The 25127-nt window shown below is 46.9% G+C and overlaps 1 protein-coding gene across 6 annotated transcripts in view; it reads right to left on the reverse strand.

Moving 5' to 3' along the window:
• Positions 1-25127, reverse strand: part of LOC136617363 (zinc finger protein 84-like) — a 119139-nt gene that overhangs the window by 26111 nt on the left and 67901 nt on the right. For 5 of the 6 annotated variants that reach the window (XM_066594253.1, XM_066594252.1, XM_066594254.1 and 2 more), the window contains one exon: positions 19088-19258. The exons of the other annotated variant lie outside the window; for it this stretch is intronic. In XM_066594253.1, coding sequence (XP_066450350.1) covers positions 19088-19258 — 171 coding nt within the window. The remainder of the gene's footprint in view (positions 1-19087; positions 19259-25127) is intronic. 6 annotated transcript variants of the gene reach the window in all.

Here is a 25127-nt window from a genome sequence, read left to right on the forward strand (position 1 = left end):
TACTTTGGGACTCTATGTCCCGTTGTCCCCAGCGTGCCTAAGTGGTGAATCCTCAGGCTGCCCGGGAGCTTCAACCGGAATGCCACCTAGCTGACCTTTGTTGCAATTGGGAAAGGTCCCAAGAATCTTTGCCCCAGTTTGGGAGAGGGCACGTGTGCCTTTAGGTTCTTGGAAGATAATCACAACTTTTGTCCAACCAGGAAGGTAGTAGCTGCTTGGCGATGACTGTCGGACGCCTTCTTATAGGTATTCTGGGCTTCCTGTAAGGTTTTTTTAAGTTGTTTCTGTGTTTCTGCTAATGCTGTCAGTCTATGGTTAACCGTTTAGACTATGGACTCTGGGCATTGAACTATGTTGAGCATTGTTGTAGGTGAACTCTGCTGTTGACAAATAATCCACCCAGTCATCCTCTAGATGGGAGATTAAGTCTGATTTGTTCTTTCCGTCTGGCCGTTAGACTGCGGATGAAAGGCAGAGGAAAGATTTATGGTAACACCCAGGGCCATGCAGAATTGTCTTCAAAACCTTGAGGTGAACTGGACCTCTCTGTCAGAGACCATGTCATCTGGAATTCCATGTAGTTGGAAACCTTCCTGGATCATCAACTCTGCGGTGTGCTCATTGGTGGGAATTCATTTTATGGGGATGAAGTGAGCCATCTTCATAAGTCGGTCTATGACCACAAGGACAGTAGTCCTCCCTTTCGAGGAGGGCAGATTCATTATAAAGTCCCTGGATCTAGATCCTCATGGCCAGGATGGGACTGGAAGGGGCTGTAGAAAATGCAGCGAGCTCGTGGCGTTTTGTTCTGAGCACATACCTTGCAAAAGATGACATACTTCTTTACATCCCTCCTGCAGTCAGGCCACCAGAAGAAACGAAGTAGAAGTTCCGAAGTCTTTGTGACCCCCCCAGGTGACCGGTCAGCTTTAAATTGTGGACTAATTTAAGGACTTTGAGTCAACCAGCCTCGGGAACATGCAATTGGTGTTCTCGCCTCCAAAGTCCTTCTGTAAAGAAAAGTTTCACATCCTTTAGAAGGACGACTCAAGAACGGGTCCTTTTTGTATCTTCTCTTAAGCTTTGTTAGGATGTCTTCAGAGTGTAGGATGCCCCAAAAATTTTTCAGAGACAGAATTCTGTAGTCTGTTTTTGCCCTCTCTTCAGACTCTGCACATATCCTGAACAATGCTTCTGCCTTGACATTTCGGGAATAGGGGCGGTAGGACACAAATAAATGAAACCTGGAGAAGAACAAGGCCCATTGTGCTTCACTCTCAGATAACCTCTTGGCAATGCGGAGGAACTCTAAATTTTTATGGTCAGTAAGAACAGTCACCAGATGATGGTCTCCTTCCAATAGGTGTCTCCTCTCTGTGAAAGCCACTTTGATGGCCAGAAGCTCCTTATTCCCAATATCGTAGTTTTTCTGTGTGATAACATGTAGGATAGAAATGCAGAAGGATGTAGTTGCATCTTATCTCCCATTTGCTGTGAAAGAATGTCTCCCACCATCGAGTCAGAGGCATTCACCTCCACGACAAAAGCTGGTTTGGGTGGACCAGCATTGGTCCTAAAGTAAAAGTGTGTGCTTTCTTTGTGAGGGAGGTGATGGGAGAGATGACTTTAGAAAAGTCCTTGATAAATCTTCTGTAGAAGTTTGCGAAACCAATCAGGCACTCTACTTCCTTTAAATTCTTTGGAATGGGCCAATTCAGGATGGCTTTAATCTTGCTGGGATACGTACTTAGGCCCTCTGGGGAGATAATGTATCCCAGGAATTGTATCTGGGTTTGTTCGAACTCGCATTTCTCTAACTTGATGTAGAGGTTATTCTTTTGGAGTCATTCCAAGACCACCCAAACGTGTCTGCGATGTTCCTCTAAATTGTCAGAAAATATGAGATATGCTACTATGACTTGATCCAACAGGTCTCGAAACACATTGGTGATAAAGTGCTGGAAGGTAGCGGGAGCATTGCAAAGACCGAACGGCATCACTAGGGATTCAAAGTGTCCATATTTTGTCCTGAAGGCTATCTTCCATTTGTCTCCGGGCCGGATCCGCACCAGATTGTATGCTCCTCTAAAGTCCAGTTTTGTAAAACCTTGGCTGCCCAAAGCCTCTCCAGCAGTTCTGGGATTAATGGGAGAGGGTAGCAATTCTTAATGGTGATCTTGTTTAGTTCCCGGTAGTCGATGCACTGCCAAAGCGTCAAATCTTTCTTCTTAACAAAGAAAATGGGTGCTCCTGCCAGAGAGGAAGAAGGCTGGATTAGGCCCATTTCTAAATTTTCAGCTAAATGTTCCCGAAGGTCCCCCAACTCTGGTTCTGCAAGGTTGAAGATATGCCCAAGCGAAATAGAACCAGTGAGCAGCTCAATCAGGCAGTCATACGGCTGGTGAGGTGGCAACTGGTCAGCCTTCCTCTTGCTGCAAACATCCTTGAACATCTGGTAGTGGGCTGGTAATTTCTCAAGGTCCTGTTGATTATCCTCAAGGTCTTGCACTGATTTGGGAGGGGGAGGGGGGTCATGCCATTTGGCAGTTTTCCTTACAGTAGTCTGAAGGGAAGGCAGTAGTCCTGTTTCCTAGTTGATAAAGGGATTATGGGTAGAAAACTATGTGATCCCAAGAATTACTGGAAACTTGGGGATGAGATGAGCTGGAAGCTGATTGTCTAGTGGTGGTTAGGGTTCATGTGGAGCTCCAGTTCAATGGTCTCCTGTGTGATGGGGCCTGAAGACAAGGGTGACTCATCCACATAGATCGGTATGGACCTGAGTTGGGTTGAAATGTCCTTGTCACAAATGAATGTTAAGTCCATGAAGTTCCCCCTGCTCATGAATCCAACTTTTCTGAGCACTGAGTTTTCTGATTATCTGTTATAATCTCAATTGGGAGGACAAAATGGTGGAGTGGGGGAAGGGTTTCCACACCGTCCTGAATTACTGGTACAAAGGAGTGTTGCATGGCATCCTCCTGTTTCATGATGGCTAGATTGGCCATTTGCTTGGCATGGGTCAAGGCAAGAGTCCTTTGGGGCTTGCTTGGACAGTTTTGAGCATAATGTCCCGAGCTCCCACACTAGTGGCACAGATTTTCAGCCCAGCACCCTTGTTTTTCCATGATAGAGAGAGGTCTGTGGATGACGTCCACCTGCATGGGTTCAGGGGCAGCTTCACTCTTCGGGTGGGGGCAAAACATGGGTTGACTAAAAAAGTACAGGATGCCCAAACCCCGCAATCTCTCCCTTCGCCGCTCGAAAAGTCTCTGGTCAATCCGAATGCATAACTAGATGAAGTCTTCCAAATGATCAGGAGTCTCCACTCTGGCAAGTTCATCTTTTACCCACTCAGATAATCCCCAGCGAAACTGGCTCTGTTGTGCAGCAGGATTCCATGTGGTGTCATTTGTTCAGCGATGAAACTCTGCTGTATATTCTGCAACAGAACGTCACCCTTGTTGTAGGTTATGCAACCTCCTTTCAGCCATGGCACAATGATTCAGATCATTGAATATTTGACCCATAGCGGTTGTGAAGGTGTCGAGGCTGTTGAGGAGATTGCTGTTAATCTCTATGCATGGCGAGGCGTAGGCAAGCGTTTTGTCAGTGAGGAGGTTAATAAGAAATACCTTTTTCCGGTCACTGGTAAACTGGGTAGGCTGCATTTAGAAATAAATCTGGCATTGATTTAAGAAACCCTGATATTGGCGACGATCACCTGCATATTTCGCTGGCAGTGGCATGCGGATGTCTGGCGCAGAGTTGCACAACTCCAATAGCTGCTTCTGTAGCTCTTCGATCTCCCGTTGCATACCAACAACTTTCTTTCGGTAGGAGGCACACCATTCCAGGAGTTTTGTGACTTGTTCCTGAGCGTGGTCACTATGGACTCCATTTTTAGAGCATGATTATTTTGTAAAATCGTACGCACACTGGACACTGGATTGAAGCCCAGGTGTAGTAACCGAGCCAGACTGGAGAGTAGTTGGGAGGAAGCCAGGTTGTTAGCAGGTGGTCACGGTTGCAGTACAGGTGCTGAGGCAAAAAGCGTACTCAAGTGGAAGCCGGGTTGTTAGCAGGTGGTCACAATTGCAGTACAGAGGATGAGGCAGGAATCATAGTAAAGTAGAAGCCTGGTCATTAGCCTGTGGTCACGGTTGTAGTAGCAGAGGAGCAAACAGCAATGGAGCTTGATTACAGGCTGGGAGCTCAATAATCACGCACTGAAAGAGTGGCAGGGCTAGGCTTATATAGGAAACACAATCAGGAACCAAGGCGTGGTCAGGACCAGGAGGCAGGAGCTAGGTAACTGGGAAAGAGAAAATTTTCAGCAAGAGAACTGTCCAAGTCCTGATAGCCTAGTGGAGAGCTACCGACTGGTATGCAATAGGTCATGAGCCCTGACAGTTACTATCACTACTGGGGCTGAAATAGGGGTCACTATTACTACTAAGGTCACTGGGGGGGGGGGGGTCACTATTTTAACTGGGGCTGATATAAAGGACACTGTTACTACTGAAGCCAGTGTGGGGGTCACTATCACTACTGTTACTGACATAGGGGACACAATTACCCCTGAGGCCGCTGTTGTGGTCACTATTACTACAGTGGACGATATAGGGAACATTATTACTGAGTCCACTGTAGGGCTCACTATTTCAACTGGGAATGATATAGGGGACACAATTACTACTGAGGTCACTGTAGGGGTCACTATTACTACTGGGGCCAATATAGGGGACAAAATTACTACAGAGGCCATTGTGGAGGTTAATATTACTACTGGGGCCAATATAGGGTGGGGAGCTGTTAACTGGATGAAAAAGTGATGACAGGCTCTGCACTGGGGAATGGTGGGGAACTGTGTACAGAATGAAGAAGTGAATACAGGCTAGACCCAGGGGAATGGTGGGGAGCTGTGTACAGGATGAAGAAGTGATGACAGGCTTCACCTCGGGAAATGGTGGGGGGCTCTGTACAGGATGAAGAAGTGATGAGTACAGGCTTCGCCCTGAGAAATGGTGGGGAACTTTATACAGGATTAGAACAATGTAGTTTTGAGTCAACACAAAATGATCATTCTTTACCCATCAAGGGAAAACCAGTTTGAATCAAATGGATGATGTAGCTATGTTTGGCTTTGTAACACCCATTTCTGTATCAACCTGAAACCTACTTTTTTTCTATAAAAGCTGTGTCAAATTAGTCAGCATTTAAGTAATCTTGTAGATATGATACTTTTCAATGGCTAACAAAAATACAGGAAGTTATAGCGAGCTTTCGGAACGCTTAAGGTCCTTCCTCAGGCAGATGGAACAAATCTAAAGACGTATTTAATAAATACACATGATCACATGGGAGGGCACGAACATGGTGAACTTAATTTGCACTAGATAAATACCAAAGATAGCGGTTAAGAGGGCGCAGATATGTTGGGATTCCTAGCATTTACCCTCTATCTCTGGTATTTATCTAGTGCACATTAGGTTCACCATGTTGGTGCCCTCCCATAGTATCGTGTGTATTTAATAAATACATCTTTAGATTTGTTCCATTATGCCCAGGGAAGGACAGACAGGTCAGAAAGCTGCTGTAACATCATGTATTTTTGTTAGCCATTAAAAGTTCTCATATCTACAAGATTACTTGGTTTCTCTTACTGAGAACAATCACATTTTGCTTAACTGGCTAACACGGTACTAAACCCTTTTTTTTTTTCCATTTAATCAGCATTTACAACAATAGGACTTGGGGCTTGAAGAGGGCAAGCTTAGGAACTTGCCGAAACGCGTTGCATGTAAAAGAGATAGTAAAATAAGTGTGATACGGACCGCAGAGTCCTATAGTATATCCTTGGGACCCGTGAGCGCGGGGAACGTTTGTTATTTTTGGTGTGCCGATTTGTATCACAGCCCGAGGGGCTGTATCCCGTAGTCGACTCTCCGGAATTCGGATTGGGAACCCAGGGTGGTTTACAGACGATCTTGGATACCGGGTGCTAGCGGGCCTTAGAGTAGGAGTCCCGCTGAGCACCAGGTGAGTTTTTCAATTATTCACCGATGCTTGAATCCACAGAAATTATGAGGCGCTGATGTCCTACTTTTCTGTATTTGTCTAGAGATGTTTTTTTTGTTCCATGGGAGATAAGATCATTTCCAAAGAGTGGGGTTCTGTGCTGTGGAGCGCCTGCTTGTCTGTGCAAAGATATGGGCATTGAAAAGGTGTAATATTTTGTTGCACAAGACATTGAGGATGTAATATTTCATAGACCTGTAAGCCGGCTGCAGGTAAGACTGTTTGTGTCTGCACCGCCTTAAGGTACACATTTGGAATCCTACATGATTTCACACCTTTTGTGACACAGTAGAAATTTCTGGGGTTCCTCCAGTAAGCCAATTCGGAATGCAGAGGTAGCGTTCTTGTCCTACAAGGTTTTAGCACTTTCCTCACACGTGGCTATCATCAAAGTCCAGGTTCATGCCAAAGAGACAACTCCGGAGGCTGTAAGGAACCAGAGATCTGATGCAGCAGCCCAACTCACTTGATTGAGGTACCGGCTGTTAACCTGGTTGCACCCAGAGTGGGGTTGAAAATCTCTCTGTTGCTTAAAATTGCAGGAACAGTCTTTAAGGAAGTAAAAAGGATGAGTGGCAAAAGAAAGGAGTGGCAGGAAACACTGATGGGGTTTGGAGGAAGGGTGAACTCCTATACCTCCCCTGCACGCTCTACTCCATTATGTCACACCTGAGTCATGGGTCAACCTATCAATCCAGTATAGTGTGTTCCACTTTGCTTCTCCCAGGGTACAACACTGCTGTTTGTGCAGGGATGCATGGTATGCGCCCCACCCAGGCCAATTGCTCAAAGTACCTTCTCTGCTGTGAGTTTGGGCTAGGCTATCCATTTCAGAGACTGCAGAATGACTATATACATCTACCAGAGGTAGGTGTTTGGGAGCTTTTTATTGGTTTGCATAGACTTCTGTTCACGTTAGCTAGAGGTGTGGAAAGTAAAATAAATATAAATACAAACGCCAAGAATACGGCTAGAGAAATTGCTGAACGGAGTAATCTGTACATATGGTGTGCTAGAAGTCAGAGTAAATAATAGAGATAGACATTTTATTAGTCCTCTACTCAGTCAGAACCACGCCAAATGGTAAGACTACGTTGAGTACCTATGAATCCTTGTTTAGTAGGGCCCCTTTAAGAGGCCTATACTTTCTGCAGTCCCGGCATGAGGATCTCACCTCCTGATATAGGGCACTATATATATAATGCACTCATGTAGGAGGTAACTCACTCATAAATGGGTATCTTCCTCGATTGCAGATCCAGACTTGAAAGAGGGGGGGGGGGGGTCACATAGTTTGCTTTCAGGCAATTGGGTTGTCCTCAGAAGACACATGGGAAAGAGCTTAAAACAAAGATACAAAGGACCCTTTCAAGTGCTGTTAGCCACCACTACCTGAGTGAAATCTGAAGGAAAACCAAATAGGGTTCATGCCAGTCACTGTAATAAGATTGTCAGAGGAGGAGGTAAATGCAGCCTGTACCCGTTATAAAATGTGGGACACTTGTGCTCATTGAGCTGTCATTTTTCTTCTTCCTGATAAGGGAAATGGAAGACAAACATCATGTAAAGAGGTGGTTTCGGTCGGTGGAAGGCCACTCTAATGTGTCGGAATATTTGGCCAATATGTAGTGTCCTGGAAAAAGTGGATTATACCCACCTGATAATCAGGTTTCCAGTAGTCTCCACGACAGCACCAACTGAGATTGCCTCCTCCTGGTAGGACAGGAACATACTGAGAGATTAAAAGCTCCCCCCCTTCCCCACTTTCCTCAGTGGATTCTAACGAATTGCCGGGGCAGGAGCTAAACTTAAATTTCTTCCCCTAACCGGGGTTTTTTTATTTTTGAATTTATTATATTACTTTCATAGGGGGGGGGGGGAAGGTACGGGTGCTGTCGTGGAGACTACTGGAAACCTGATTATCAGGTGGGTATAATCCACTTTTTCCCCCAGTCGTCTCCACGACAGCACCAATTGAGACGTACCAACTAAAGTTTCCCTAGGGTGGGATTGCTGCCGAGAGGACTTTGCGGCCGAAGGCCATGTCCTCGTCCTGCTGCACTTTTACCCTATAGTGTTTAGTGAACGTGTGGGGTTTTTTCCAGACTGCGGCCTTGCAAATTTGCTCGACCGAGGCTGAACTGTGTTCGGCCCATGAGGACGCTACTGCCCTTGTGGAATGGGCTTTAAGAGCTAACGGGATCTCCTTCCCGAGGGCCTTATAGGATTCTATGATGGCCAGGCGGATCCACCTGGCTATGGACCTTTTTGCTGCTTTGTTACCCTTATTTGGGCCACTGAACTGGACGAACAAGTTGTCGTCTCGCCTCCAGTGGCTCGTTGTATCTATGTAGGTTAGGACTGCTCTCCTAACGTCCAGACAGCTTAGGGTTCTTTCCTCCTTGTTTTTTGGGTTACTGAAAAATGAGGGGATTATTATATCCTGGGACCTATGAAAATCTGACACTACTTTTGGCATAAAGGCCGGGTCTGTTTTAAATATTAGTTTGGTGTCTGCGAACGGGTGGCGGGTGGACAAGGCCTGTAGTTCGCTAACCCGTCTTGCGGAGGTGATGGCTACTAGGAAGATGGTCTTGATTGTAAGCATTCTTATAGGTAGCGCCTCGATCGGTTCGAATGGTACCGCTGTCATGGCCCCTAGAACCCAATTAAGGTTCCAGTCTGGAAACAGGTTTATGGGCCTAGGGCGTAGTCTAGCTGCCGCTGTTAGGAACCTGTGGACCCATCTGTCGTCTGCGAATTTTGTGTCGCAAATGGCGCTAAGGGCTAAAACTTGGACTTTTAGGGTGCTCGAGGAGAGGCCCATCTCTAGGCCCTCCTGCAGGAATTCTGAGATTAGCGGAGTGTCGGGGATAGAATCCCCACGATCCCTTCCCTGTCTCCATGAGGAAAACCTTCTCCAGACCTTCTGGTAGATCAGGTGGGTCGTCTTTTTCCTACTGGACATTAGGGTTTCTACTACTTTCTCTGAGAATCCTTTCTTTCTTAGTGAGGATTCCTCAAGAGCCATGCCGTTAAATGGAGTTTGTCTAGGCCGGGGTGGTTCAGTGGCCCCTGCGATAGAAGATCTGTCCAGGTAGGGAAGGTGACTGGGTCCTGGACGCTCAGTGTTGTCAGAAGACCGAACCAGCTTCTTTTCGGCCAGAAGAGGGTCACCAGGATTAGCGTGCATCCCTGGGTTCTGAAGTGCTGTAAGACCCTGGGGATTAGTGGTATGGGAGGAAAGGCATAAGCCAGCCCTTGTCCCCAGTCCTGGCCTAGGGTGTCTACCGCTATCGGACGATCTCCTGGCCGGAGGGAGAAAAAGTTGCCTACTTTTGTGTTCTCCCTGGTTGCGAAGAGGTCCAACTGTGGGGTCCCCCACCGGTTGGTTAGGATTCTGAATGCCTCTGGGGAGAGGGACCACTCTCCTGCTGAGGAAGTCTGCTTTTCCGTTTAGTGTCCCCTTCAAGTGGGTTGCCGTGATCGAGAGGATCCGGCCCTCCGCCCAGTGAAAGATTTTCTGTGTGATGCTTTGCAGTGCGGGAGATCTTGTGCCCCCTTGGTGTCGTATATGAGCGACCGTGGTGACATTGTCTGACAGTATCTTTATGTGTTGGTTCTGTAGCGAGTTGCCCAACTGCTGTAGAACCTGCCAAACTGCCTGTAGTTCTCTGAAATTTGAGGACTGTTCTTTTATCCTCTGAGGCCAGGGACCCTGAAAGAACTGGTTCCCCACATGCGCTCCCCATCCACAGGCGCTTGCGTCTGTTGTGATGTGGATGGCTGGGTTTTGTAGCCAGTGAACCCCTCTCCGCAGGTTCTCTGGGGATGTCCACCAACGCAGGGATGTTTTCGCCCTGTTTGGGATGTACATCCTTGCCCCTAACGAGGACTGCCTTTTGTCCCACGAGGATAGGACTACGGCCTGCAGGGCTCTGGTGTGGGCCTGGGCCCATGCTACTCCTGGAATGCATGATGTCAAGCTCCCCAGGAGAGACATTGCCTCCCGAATTGTGCAGAATCGTCTTCGTAGGAACGTTTTGACTATTCTGCGGATTTTTTGTATTCTCTCCTCGGGTAGGCAGGAGCATTGCGATTCTGAGTCGAGAGTTATTCCCAGAAACGTCTTCTGCTTGTCGGGATCTAGGCTGGATTTTTCCCAGTTTATGATCCATCCCAACGATTGGAGAAGTTCTAGCACTGTCTCCAGGTGTTTTGTTAGGAGTTTTTTGGACTCTGCTATTAATAGAACATCGTCCAGGTAGGGTACTACTAGGATCGATTTTTCTCTCGGGTGGGCGGCTACCTCCGCCATAATCTTGGTAAAGATTCTGGGGGCTGAGGATATCCCGAAGGGCAGGCATCTGAATTGGTGGTGCTCTATTCTTCTGCCCATGTCCACTGCGAACCGCAGGTATTTCTGAGACTCTTTGTGGATCGGAATGTGAAAATAAGCGTCCTTTAGGTCGATGGACGCCATGTAGGCTCCTCTGGGGATCAACTTTATTGTCGAGGAGATGGTTTCCATTTTGAATCTCCTGTATCGGACGCAGGTGTTCAGGCCTTTCAGATTTATTATCGTCCGGTGTTTCCCGCCGGGTTTTTTTTACTAGAAAGAGCCTGGAATAATAGCCCTGGGTTTCCTCGTTTCGCGGTACGGGAGATATTGCGTTTAATAGTTGCAAGTCGCGCACGCTTTGCCTTAGTAGATGTAGCTGTTTTTTTGAGGCTTCCGTGGTAATAAATTTCCTTCTGGGGATGGACACTAGCTCTATCCGGTATCCGTACTGTAGGATCTTTGGGATCCATGGGCCCCCGCAGATTGCGGCCCATTGATCCACAAAGCTCCCCAGCCTTGCCCCTACGGGCATGGCGTCAGGGTCTCTGCTTCGGCTCCCCCTGGTGGGGGTTGAAGAGGATATTCCTTCCTCTGCCCCCCTTGGGGTAACTCCAGCGGCCTGTCTTGCCCTTGCCTCGGTAGGCCTCGGGCTGCTGCATTGGAGCCCGGGAAAAGGTCTTCCCTCTCTGTGGCTTTTCCTCAGGGAACCCTTTTTTCCTGTCGGCCGCTTTTTCTAGAATTTTGTCTAGGTCCGGTCCAAATAGAAATTGGCCGTAGAATGGGAGGGCACGCAATTTATTTTTTGAGGCCAGGTCGCCTGACCATGATCTCAGCCATAACACCCTTCTGGCTGAGTTAGAGCGGGCTGTGGCCTTTGCTGAAAGTTTGACGGTCTCGGCCGCGGCGTCCGCTAGGAAGTTAGTTGCCATGCGCAAGATGGGAAGGGAGTTAAGGATCTGATCCCTCGGTGTTTTGTTGGTCAGGTGTAGTTCCAGCTGCTCTAACCATACCCCCAGGGTCCGCGCCACGCAAGTGGCTGCGATCCCTGGCCTAAGGATGTTTGCCGCTGCCTCCCATGATTTCTTTAGGAGTCCCTCTGCCTTGCGATCCATGGGGTCTTTTAGCTGTGCGGCGTCCTCAAAGGGAAGAGTCGTCCTCTTGGCTACCTTGGCCACCGGGACGTCTACTTTAGGTATTTCATCCCAGCTTGCGCAAACTTCCTCTTCCAAGGGGTATCTCCTTTTTACGCCTCGAGCGGAGAAGGAACCTGCGTCTGGTCTACTCCACTCTCTCTGAATTATTTTAGAGATGTTTTTGTGGACCGGGAAGGTATGTTTACGCCTCTCCCCAAGTCCACCAAATATTTCGTCCTGTAGAGTCCGCGGCTCTCTGGGCTGTTCCATTTTTAATGTAGCCCTGACTGATTTAATTAATTCCGTCAAATCGTCTTGATGGAATAAATATTTCCTGTAGTCCTCCTCCTCTGAGGACTCCTCGGCCGCCTGTTCCTCTTGCTCTGATCCGATGGAATTCTCGGAATCAGAAGGCTCCTCGGGAACATACGCCTTTTTCTGGCGTTTCGCTGGCGGTGCCGGCAGTGACGTTAGGGCTGATCGCACCTCCTCTTTCACCAGCTTCCTAACGTCATCCAGGAATCCCCCCGATTCCTCTCTGACTAGCCTAGCCACGCATGCCTTGCATAGAGGCCTCTGGTACGTGGCTGGCAGTCTCGTCCCGCATTCCACGCATTTTCGCAGTTTTGTTCTGGGGGGGATGTCTTTTTTATCCCCCTGACAAACAAAGCATTTTTGCGGGTAAACATGCAATTTCTCCATATACAACATACTGGATATTTGCATTGTATTTTTGCCGCACTGGCTACTTACGGCCGCTGAGGCTGAGGTTTCAGCTGTCTCTGGGGCTGGAGCACTCATTTCTGTACCGGTGCTGCAGACACCCTGCGACCTGTAGTGCTGGTATGTTCTGGCTTCTCTCAGGTTCCTATTTGAATTTTCGCGCTCCTGCGCTAAGCCCCGCCCCCTCCGCTCCTGATGCAGACGCGATGACGTCATCGCGCTGGACACGTGACGCGGCGCCCCGCCCCCTGCCATCAAAGGGCTTCCTGGAGCGCCGCGCTGTAATTTCTGCCGGAGGACGAGGGGGACTGAGGCTCCAGCTTTGAACCCCCCATGGGCCGCCGCGGGAGGAACCTGGCCCGGGGGTTACCACCCCATGTGGCGTCCCGGGAGTCGTCTGGCTGCGAAGGGATGACAGGGTGAGCCACTGCCTTCCGATCCGCCTGTATGTAGACTTTCGCTGGCTTCTCCACCAGCTCCTCTCAGCGATCCTGCCTCCTGGCAGGACAGTAAGACACTGAGGAAAGTGGGGAGGGGGGGGGAGCTTTTAACCTCTCAGTATGTTCCTGTCCTACCAGGAGGAGGCGATCTCAGATTGGTGCTGTCGTGGAGACGACTGGGGGAAAAAGGCACTACATAGCGCTGTTTAGCTGTGGGAACCAGTAATATAATAACTGGCCCTAGGGGTTAATCTGAGTCAGTTTACACAAGGGTGCAGGTAACCTAGCAACCAGTTAGGACATTTTTATCCATCTGCACAAGATAGAAAAAATGCCTAGAGACTCAGATGAGGCAAGTAGCCTAGCAACCAAATAGGCTGTGATTGGCTGCAGACAAACTGGTCAGGTGACAGCCGATAAATAGCCAGACAACAGTCGCAGGAGGCAGAGGAGTGCCAGAGAGAGTAGTGACAAGAAGGAGAAACACCAGGAAGAGAAGTGCCATGGAGGAGAAAGGAAGCGTCAGACAACAGAGAGCAGCAGTGAGAGAAAGAGCAGAACAAGCAGGAACAAGAGAAAAAGAGAAGAAAGACAGAAAGCAGAGGAACAGGGAGAATCAAGAGGAAAATCAGAGAAACCGTGAGTAGCAGAGAAGGAGAGTCAGCTTTGACAGTGAGTAGAGGAACAATAAGAGATGTAAATATGAAGAGAGATGGAGAAAAGACATCCAGAGTAAGCTGCCAGTGTATAAATGAGTTAGACACAAGTACCTCCATTGTGGCAAATTGTGCATCATTCACTGAGTGGGTGGAAGGAAATTGCCTCATCTCCCAGCTTTATTTAATGATACCATGCTTACAACAAGTTAGGCAAAATATCGGACTCCTAATTCAGCACCTCACAACTCCACATTGTGCCCAAGGGCGCTGCCGTCTGAACTAAAACAAATCCCAATCCCCCACAAATATAATTAGCGCTCCCCATAAATACGTGGATTTGTATGGCGAATCTTAAGAGTGATAGGGGTATATTGCACACCTCTCTATTAGCTCCACCCACTTCTATCTTTGTACTGAAAACAATATTCTCTGTCGTCCATAATGACTCCGATGTGGAAGAAGGAGATGCTCAGAATTACATCAATACACATGAATACTTGTCTGGGTGCCTCCAGGTGGAATGGACACGGGGAACAAATATGACTTAAGTCCAAGCCTCAGCAAAGGTTTGGTACTGGTTCACATGCAATAGCTCGTAGATCAGAAAAGGTCATCAGATACAACAAGGTAGCAGTAAGTCTACCAAAGACTCAATGGTATTGTGTAATAGGGCAAAATGTCAGCATGCAGCAAGTAATACGACGTCCTACCATACCATGGTAAGCCACAGTCACACTAGGCATGTTAAGTTGCCAACAGGTCGGGTTTTCTCACATACAGTGGTGTCTTGATATACGCGTTTAATCGGTTCCGAGACGGAGCTCTTAAGCCAAAAAACTCATGTCAAAGCACTTTTCCCCATTGAAGTGAATTGAAATGCCATTAATGCGTTCCATTTCATTTCAATGGGGAAACAAAACTACAAGTAAAAAAAAAATCAACTCCCCTACCATCGGAGTTCCACTATAGTCTGCGGCGCCGACAGAGCATTGCTTTCTGGAGACGGTGCTTAAATGTCCCGCCTCCAGCAAGCTAATGCTCTGATTGGTTAACTCAGCACTGCATCAGCCAATGAAAGCTCTGTCGGCAGGGAGGAGAATGCAACAGCCTGCAGCAGCGCCGCAGTCTATAGCGGAACGCCGGTGGTAGGTGTGCAGTGATTTTTGGAGCATAAGTTCACTATTGAGAGTGGGTAAGTTCAGATAAGTCTCACAATACTTCAGAGGTTTATATCCTAGGATGTTAGATCGTGACCATTATGGCCTGGCTGCCACTCTTTAGGGAGCACAAGGTGGGCTGCTTTGTGTTCTTCTCAGACACTTAAAGTCTTTAATTATGACAGTTTTTAATGAATGTTTATTCCATTTGCGCACATATCCAGCTGCTCTGCGGAGAGAAACAGGAAACCCAAAAGCCAATACAGACCATGTACCAAGTGTTCAGCTTATTGCTGATGACCTTGAATCTGACCTTTATTTTAATTGTATCTTACCCACTGATCCATCTGTTAAATGAGGTTGAATAGTTTTCTCCTAGTCCAATTCTCAGTAATCACAAGCCTTCCTGCTTCCCACAAGTGAAAGTCTTCCCAAAAGGCCATCCAGGTCCTTCTGTAAAGATCTTATACAGCCTCTGATCCAGTCTACAAAGGCCCTAAGAGCTTTAGTTCCCATCGATAAAACATTACAGGCTTTGCTTATCCCCGTAACGTAAGACCTTCTGGAGAGCTTCCCCAGGTTGGAGACACTTCAGTCCATTTTGAATTTAAAGATGCTCTCAGATTTGTTATGTAATTTCCCTTTGGTTGCCTTGTGATTGGTCTCTAAGAGCCTTGTCCTTACTAATGTGGCTAGTAGGGCTGCTTGGTTGAAGCAGTGGGCAGGAGATGATCCCTCAAGGAGCCAGTCCTGTTCTTTGTTCTCTGCTAAGCAGGGAAACTGATGGTGATTACAAAAACAAAAGTAACAATGACTCCTCGAAGGACTCCCAATGACGCCAGACCAGTCCGGAGGACATTGGAGCTTTTTCTTGCTCTCCCAAGGATTATTCTCTACAGTTTGCAGCCCCACTCATAGAAAGATTTCTGCTCAATGCTTCAAAGAACCCAATGATCCTCGAACCCCTCACTGAGTATTAGAATTCAACATGACAGCCCATGAACAGGTTCCTGTCAGAAGAGCGGGTGTGGACCCACTGTGCCTCAAACCAATTTGAGTTGGGAATACTCCTGAGGGCAGTACCTGGGGTCACTTGGAATTCATGCATTAACCCCTTCCATTGGCATATTCACCCATTAACCCTACCCATTGGGGTCTGGACTTTGCTGCAGGGACTCATGGGCCATTATCTCAGAAGTATTCTCTGTGTTGTGGCAGCTGATGGAAACTAGTCAGGGTTACTGTAGCACAGCATCAGTGTGCCATGGTCGAGATACAAAGCCCAGGTCAGGGTAGACAGAATTCTTGCATAAATATACAACAAATCAAGGCAGGTAGCAGGCAGAGTAAGACTAGTAAAAAAACTAAGCCAAAGTCACGAATGGATAATATGTGAAGGCTTGGTGGAAAAGGCACAGGTCAAACCGGGTGACAGTGAGAATAATTTATCACCTTTGTATATCAGAAAAGACTAATTACTCAGTTATTTCCCAGTGGGGGAGGGTGCCTTTAAATAGAGGCTTTTCAGATTGGCCATGGGTAAAAAAGCTGGGTGTATGCTGGCCTTCTATCAGATAAGATTGTAGTGGATATCCGCCATATCTATATTTTCAGGACAATGGACATACATTTCATGTGGACAGGGGACCTGTTTTTATAAATGTTATGCATTCTGTATACTAATGACAGTACTTTTCCATTTTGTTTGCTCTTCTACAAATATAGATATATTCTTCATGTATCCAATATATCCACTTCCTCATATATAATGAAACTTTCCATTCTCTAAACTCTTATAAATGTAAGCAGAAGCTAGCATTTAGCAAGAATACTCTATTTCCCGATTCTTAGTAACTTTAGGAGAAGTAAAATCAGACACAAGTAACCGCAGTCTGAAACATTACCGCTTTTTAGCAGATGACGCAAATAGCTACGGGAAATGTATACTAATAATAGGGCAAGTGTAAGCTCCAATCATATCGGACCATCCACACGTGGGTCCAAGACAACCCAGTCATCTCGTCCTGCCCTCTCCAGACTGATACCATGTGACGGGCAATAACAGATGACCAGATGAAGAAGGAATCTCAAGACGCTAATCCAATAATCAATTAATAAGTTGTATCTATGTGATCTTTGGCCTGCCCAAAAAGGGCAGATATGTTAGACTCTTTAAAAGAGGCTGTGCGCCCACAAATAAAGCAGAATGGAGGAAGTTTATACATGCTGAACCTGTGTCAGTGTGAAATCTTCTTGTGCGCACAACCAATTCATAACTAATCTGGAAGGGTGCAAACCTTCCTATTGATTACGCCGTGGACCCACAAAGGAAATCCACGACAAGATGGCCATGCACATACACCCTATAGGCAGTAAGAAACTGATCACTGATGCAGTGTCTGCCACAGAGAACACGAGGGAATGAAGCTCAAAGCTCTTAAGGCCGGGCCTTTAGCAATAAACTCTTTTTGGCGTGTGGGGAGACATACATAAGATTCCTTCCTCACTGCCTTATTATCCAGACTATCCCATATTTCCTTCCTGATGTCTCATCTGATAACAAAGAGGAGGTCCACTTACCTGCCATGAGGAGCAAGGAAAGCATTAAAAGACATTAAAAGAGCTTTTACAGGACCAAAGACTTGAGAAGTTCAGATGTCCTTATTGTCTAGTTACAAAGTACTGACAAGGGGAAGAAGGTAAATCCCCTCTGGGGGGGGAGGGGTTGGAGTAATGACACCCCTCACAATGCTATTCCTTAGATAGTCTCCCTTTTCTGGAGAACATGAGAGCTGCCTCTATTCCACATCTACATCCAGAGTGGATACAACCCCGTGCTCTCATGAGATCTACAGAGCGATGACTCGGGCCTCATCTTCTACACTTAGTAACCGCTACAGGCAGGAGACAGCTGCTTTAGGAGATGGTGCCTCTGGCAGGCAACTGCTTGGTACTGCAGCTTCTCCCATCCCCTGGGTCTTGTGCTGCCGGTCCTGATAGAGATCACACTGTTACCTCTAATCTTCCTTTCCTCTGAAGGCTCCACAACAAGTTCTACTGCTGCTCCTATTGGGAGGATCCAAAGAAAGGACAATCCCAGGTAAGAACCTCCTCTGATTGTTCTACTTATATGCATCCTATCTATAATATCCTGTATACTGTCCTGTATACTGTCCCCACAGGAGTGGTAAACTGGGATCTCCAGTGAAATGCTGGTGAGCAGGGTTGCCTTTTTTGGGGCAGTTATTCCTCAGTAGAAGGAGTCTGGGTAATCACATGTGCGGCAGTAGCCCCCCCTCCCCCAAGTAGTACTTGGATTGGTTGGAGAGGGGTTATTCGTAGTGGATTTGATACACATGAAGTCAGAAAGAAGAGTTAAATTTCACAAGGAGGGTTTTTATTCAGCGAGTTTTACAGTAATAAGAAGGTTCATGGAGACAATTCAGGGTCGCTGCTCTGGAAGTAAACCAGGATCTTCTCTTCTTCCTTCTATCCACAATACGTTTCCTCCATGGATCCCTCTCACAGGTCACCCCAGGTACATAGAATTTGGGTGTTTGGCTGATTCCACCCAAAAATAAACTCTCTTATTAGCTGTTTAAAGTCTGTGAATAGTTTCAGGTTTTCTAGGAATCAGAATCTGGTTTCTTCTCTGTATGATTTTTCTGACTAGTTTCAAAATTTGATTTTGTTAAACATTTCCCACATATAGATCAAAACTGCTTATCTCGTGTGTGACTTCTCTGATGTACGACAAGGCCTAATGGATTTAAAAAAGATCTCCCACACTGTGAACAGGTAAATGCCATCTCTCCTGTGTGAATTCGCTCATGTCTAAAAAGATCAAATTTACCTGAAAAGCATTTCCCACATTCTGTACATGAATACGGTTTCTCTCCTGTGTGACTTCTCTGATGTTTATTAAGACCAGATTTATTTATAAAAGTTCTCCCACATTCTGCACATGAATACGACCTCTCCCCTGTGTGAGTTTTCTCATGATCTGTAAGTTTGTCTTTAGCAATAAAACCTCTCCCACATTGTGTACATGAATACGGTTTCTCTCCTGTGTGACTTCTCTGATGTTTATTAAGACCAGATTTATTTATAAAAGTTTTCCCACATTCTGTACATGAATACGACCTCTCTCCTGTGTGGGTTTTCTCATGATCTGTAAGTTTGTCTTTAGCAATAAAACCTCTCCCACATTCTGAACATGTAAATGGTTTCTCTCCTGTGTGAATTCTCACATGTGCGGCAAGATGTGTTTTACTTGTAAAAGATTTTCCACATTCTGTACATAAATACGGCTTCTCTCCTGTGTGACTTCTCTGATGCTTCTCGAGATTAGATTTATTTGTAAAACATTTCCCACATTCTGTACATGAAAATGGCATCTCTGCTGTGTGACTTCTTAAATGATCTTCAAGCTTGTATTTAGAAGTAAAACATCTTCCACATTCTGGACATGAATACAGCTTCTCTTCTGTGTGAATTCTTTTGTCTGTAAGAAGACCTGAACTTTTGGTAACACTCTGTGATTGGTCAGGAGAAGGTTCCTCATGATTACGGGGATTATATGATGGATCTGTACTGTGAAGTCCTGGAGGTACATTGAGGTTGATGAGGTTTTCTCCTGAAGAGCGCTGCACGATATCTTCATCTTCTACTTTATAATTTACCGATAACATGAAGTTTCCCTCAGAGGGCTCACTGGGATTTTCTGTGAGGTTTAAAAATAGGTTTAATGTTTTTTTTTTCGTTCAAATTACAATTTTTTCACATTGCTATTAGACTGGAAACACATGTAGTTTTTGCTGCTTTTTTTTAGCTAAAGCTAAGTTCTCAACTACATCATGTGAAAAAAATATCAGGCGGCTGCAAAGAGTGTATCGAGAGGGCTTAGCAGCCGAATCCTCTCCATACGCAGTGGTTTCAGGTATTTTTCAGAGTTTGCAGCTGCTGTTAACTGCTGTGATCAGAGCTGATGCTGACCATGGCAATTAACTATTTAGATGCCATGGTCAAAACTAACCACACTTCTAAACATCCAGTGGCTAGGGAAACCCCTCCATTGCCTTCCCCCGGCTTGCAGTTGTGGGGTGTTGATAGGTTAGTATGGCAGCCCAGAGCCTAATCAGGCACCCACATGTGCAGCTGAGACCCAATGCCTGCATCACCACTGATCCCCAGCAGTTACCTGACAGCCAGCATCAGGCATCCACATGCTCTGGTGAGACCTACTCCAGCAAAGGAGCCAGGTGCCCAGACCAAGCCCACCACAGCCTGCATCGGCCCAGTACTGGATCCCTTACCCATGGAAACACTCCTAAACCTTGTAAGGTTCCAGTGACGACAGCCACAGCCTTGCAGCCCGAACCATCCCTGGACCAAACCTCCTTCTCCAGCTCCTGCTCCACAGCTCGCCTCGTGGTACACTCCACAACCAGCGATGATAACTAACCGAGGCTTGCATCGCCCCCCCTCCCCCCAGTTTCTGTGAACCTTCAAAGTCTGTCCAAGGCCTCTTTTCCACCGCAAGAGCTTTGCAGCGGGCTCCCAGCCCAACAATCCCCGAGTTCACTACTGCACGCTGACGACCAGAAGGATTCGGCTAGGGCCTTCCTGCTTCGCCAAAGGAGATGTGACCAGATCCAGGGGTTCTCACAACTGCGAAACTGCTGCCCGCCTGCCCTCCTGCTCTGCGTCCATTGCCATCGGGCTGGGTAAGCACCCTCACCATTCAGCTTGTGCCTCAATCACCATCCGCAAATACTGTCTGTCTATCTCCATCCTGCTACTTGCCTCATCATCATCTGCAAAGACTAACTCACACCCATGCTTTGTTTCATCGATGCGGATCTCAATGTTTCATATTGTCCGTGCCCATGCCATGCTCCGTTAATGCTATATTTTGTGTTGCTTATGTCATGCTCTGTTCTGTCCCTGTCTACGCCTATATTATCCTCCTCTCTCTGTACTGGCTGCTCCCTTCCTCTTTCGCCTCCGCCTCACCACTTGTCATGGCTTGCTCTGGCCACACCATTGCTGAGTTGAGCATGCCGCATACCCCGACATTGCAGCTCAATGGATTAGGAGGAGAGCTGTCCCCTTCAACATTAACACCCTGCATACTAATACCCTCATCCTTGCTCTAACATCTACCTCCATCTTCACTGCCTGCCTCCACTCCTTCTTCCTATGCCCAGACCCAACGCATTCTATCTACATCCGCCCCACCTGCTCCGCTTGTCCATACATGATTCACACCTTCCTCAAATATCTCCATCCTCAACTCACCACAAAAAACCACCACAGCCACCCTCATAAATCCCCCAACGATCTGCTCACCCTCATTACCTTGGTACTCTTAGCTGCAGGGGGCCTTTGCCCTAACCCTGGCCCTCCCTGTATCACTAAGAGCCAATATCCCCCCAAACCACATGTAGATACCCCCCAAGATGGACTTCTAGCCTGCACACACCCCTCCCTGCCTCTTTAAATTGTGCCCTCTGGAACTTCCAATCCTCATACAGCAAAATCCCAACCATACATGATCTCTTCACCACCAAGCACCTCAATCTACTTGCCCTCACTGAAACCTGGATACAGCAGTCTGATTCTGCCTCCTCCACTGCATTATCCTATGATGGCCTGCAGTTCTCCCTCACCCCCCGATCGGATGACAGGTGCAGCAGAGGAGTAGGCATTCTCCTCTTACCAAATTGCACATACAAGGTTATTCCCCCAGCTCCCTCCCTCACCTTCTCATCCTTCAAAGTACACACCCTGCGACTCTTCTGCCCACTCCCCCTATGGGTTGCAGTTATCTACCTCCCCCAGGCTCCACCCGCCTATTCCTGGACTATTTCACTACCTGGCTCCCCACTTCCTGTCATGTGCACTCCCAAACCGCATCCCCAAAAATAACCCCATCTCCCCACCTGCCTCCCAACTTCTAACTCTCACCGCCTCCCTTGGCCTTTCACAACTTTTGGACTCCCCCACTCACAGACACGGTAAAACTTCCTCCGCGTCTCTTCTGACTCCCATTTTACTAACTCCCCCCTCCCTCTCTCCAGACCGTCCACACCCAGCAATTTGCCAAGGCCCTACAGTCCTCCCTGTCCTTAATCTCTCTCCTCCCCTAACCTGGCTGCCGAACACTACTCCACCACCCTCAAATGTACGCTGGATGAAGTGGCACCCCCCATGACCAAAGCAGTAAATCGTAGACCACAACAACTCTGGCTCACGCCCCAAACACGCTTCATTCGATAGTGCTCCAGATGCGTCAAACGGCTGTGGCGTAAATCCAAACAGCCTGCGGACTTCATCCACTTTAAATTTATGCTCAAACCCTACAACCTCGCCCTCCACCATGCCAAATAAGTCTACTTAATCTCCCTAGTCTCCTCACTATCCCACAACCCCAAACGACTCTTTGATACCTTCCACTCCCTCCTTAGCCCTAAAAAACAGGCACCCATGACATACTTCAGCGCTGGAGAGCTAGCCATCCACTTCAAAGAAAAAATTTAAACTATCCATAAAGTATTCCCAGAACATTGTGCAACTAGCCCTGACCCCGGCCTTCTCAGCACTGCATCCATCACCTAATCACCATCTGTACTCCAATCAATGACAGAGGAAGAAGTCTCCAGACTGCTCTTCACTGTTCGCCCCACCACCTGAGCCAGCGACCCTCTTTCCATATACTTCCTCCGATCCCTTTTTCCAGCTGTCATTACCCACCTCATCATCATCTTCAACCTTTCCCTGTCCTCTGGTATCTTCCCCTCTCCATTCAAACATTCTATCATATCCCTTCTGCTAAAGAAACTGTGTCTTGGCTCAACTGATACAGCCAACTACCGTCCTATCTCTAACCTCCCCTTCATCTTCAAACTACTTAAATGCCTGGTCTACTTCCGCCTCACCCGGTTTATCTCTGAAAACTCTCTCAACTCCCTCCTATCCGTTTTACGCTCCTTCCAATCGACTGAAACCACCCTTAGGGCTCAGTCACACGGGCGTTTTTACGCACGTAAAAACATTTGCACTGCGTGCGTCAAAAAAAAAACAAAAAAAAAAACGTGAGCATGTCCATTGCCACCTATATGTTCTATCTTTTGTAGGTGCGAAATCTTCTTGACGCATGCAGTGCGAACGTTTTTACGTGCATAAAAATGCCCGTGTGACTGAGCCCTCACAGAAGTGTCTAAAGAGCTGACAGCAACCAAGTCAAGGGGCGATTATTCCCAACTAATCCTCCTTGACCTGTCCTCCGCTTTCCACACTGTCGACCATGACCTCCTTCTCACTATGCTCCGCTCCATCGGCCTAAAGGACACTGCTCTCTCCTGGTTCTCCTCATACCTCTCTGACTGCTCTTTCAGCATCTCCTTTGCTAGCTCTACCTCCTCTCCACTTTCTCTTGCTGTTTGGGTCCCCTCGCTCCTCGGCCCCCTCCTCTTCTCTATCTATACAGCCCCAATCAGGCTAACCATTCGCAGATTTGGCCTCTAACATCACCTCTATGCTGATGACACCCAGCTTTACACCCCCTCCGGTGACATCTCTGCACCTTTCCTCTAAAACATCTCTGACTGTCTGTCTGCTGTCTCTAACACCATGTCCTCTCTTTTTCTCAAACTCAACCTCTCAAAAACTGACCTCCTCGTCTTTCCACCCTCTACCAGCCTACTTCCCCCCAACATCTCCATATCAGTGTCTGGCACCACCATAACCCCTAGACACCACGCCTGCTGCCTTGGGGGTCACACTGGACTCTGACCTCTTCTTTACCCCCCACATCCAATCTCTGGCCTGACTGTGATAGACATGATGATTAGTTAGTATAAAATGTCTATCGCTTTGTACTAAACTAGACGTATTATGTGTGTTTTGTGACTTCAGCCTAATGTGGAACTCTGCTGCATAAGGAAAGAGATAAATCACAGTGTTATGTTACTGCTTATGTGTTCATCTTGAGTGTTTTCCCAGTCCTCCCCATCCCCCACACAGGATCTTCTTCAACAAAGAGATATCTACTTTCAGTTTCAGGTTCGAGCACATGTTTGTAAGACAAAGACTTGCTTATACATTGGAGTTGAGAGAAGGTGGGCAGGAAGGAGGGGGGATTCTATATGATCCGACAAATGAGAATCCTATATGTTACTGATGTAACCTGTTGCACACCCATTGTATGCTGTACAATAAAAGGGGCCGTCTGGGTGTCTCTGCCCAGAGAGCCATTTTGGATATGAGACTGATCGCTTGTGTCTAATCTGCTCGATGATGTGTGCACCCTATACAATTCGGAAGCTACAAAATACCCCGAAACCTGCTGGAGAAAACCATATCCAGTTCAGTGGCGTCCCTGGGTGGGCGGGTGGATCTGTGAGGTCAGAGCCTGGAACGTATAGAGACCGGCAGATAGCATGTGGAACTCAGGGGCCCAAAAATCTACAGAACACGGTAAGATTGCTTTATTTTAATCTACCGATGTGAGTTGATTTCCAAATGCTAATCTGCCTGTATCTGATCCAGACTGGACCTTCACTGAAAGGCAGGTAATAACTCTAGTTCTGTCCACCCGATTATCACCATGTTACCTGTCTAGGGGTACTTTGTATGCTGTGGCTGCTATGTCTGAGACGGTTAAAAATTGTGTATACAAGACCAAGAGACAAATTCTGTGAGGGTTAATGTGTCAGAAGGGCGGACTCGGCTGTTTAAGTCTGAGGGAGCACGCCGGAGAGACACTTACTCCTAGGTAAACTAGTGTGAGGTTAGGAAGATTTATGATACGCATATTTACCTTTATGATTGAGCGTGTTATGTTCTCATATGTGAAAAGGTATATACGCGGGAATATAGCCGTGGTGTGACGGCTGATGTCTCCAGAATATTGTTGAGGTTTTGGTCATTGAAAATAATCGTCAGTCTCTGTGTATAGCTAAATGTCCTGTCCAGGAGTGCTCTTGGGGATTACTAGTAGACGGTGGGTTGATATAAAGGTAGATGAGATATATACCTTGAGCCGTTGTGGGTATTCTCCAGTAATCCCGTCTGTTTGGTATTATAGAAAGAATGTGCAGTGTTTATCATTGGGGGAGGGTTGCTGATAAGAGAGTGGACTGAAAGCTTTTCTCAATTAACCCTTCCGTTCCCGTTGTCTTGTATTTTGTAGAATTAATGTGCATTGTAATCTGAGTGGGAAAGAGAGGTTATATTGGAAGGATTTGAAGAAAGCAGATTTTACAAGAGGAACACTATTGTGTCCAGAAACTTCGAATAGGATAGAATAAGCAGGTAGAATAGAATGAGGGGTCAGTACAGGATGTTTTGGAGTATGCAAAACATGTAGAAACGTTTTACAAAGAAAAGAACCAGGAAAAGTTGCAGAAAGAAATGTCAGGTTATGGACAGATAAGCAGAAATGAGTATGCTAAGATAGACTGTAGAAAGTTTTCAGAAGATGAGCAGGAAGCCCAGCAGAAAGAAAGGTGTTTTTAGCTAGTTTTTTTGGTATAACGTAGTTAAGAGATTCAAGAGGAGAAAGCATGTAGTGGGGTATGTGTATTGCT

This window comes from Eleutherodactylus coqui, chromosome 1 (assembly GCF_035609145.1).
Source record: "Eleutherodactylus coqui strain aEleCoq1 chromosome 1, aEleCoq1.hap1, whole genome shotgun sequence".
Classification (NCBI taxonomy): Eukaryota; Metazoa; Chordata; class Amphibia; order Anura; family Eleutherodactylidae; genus Eleutherodactylus; species Eleutherodactylus coqui.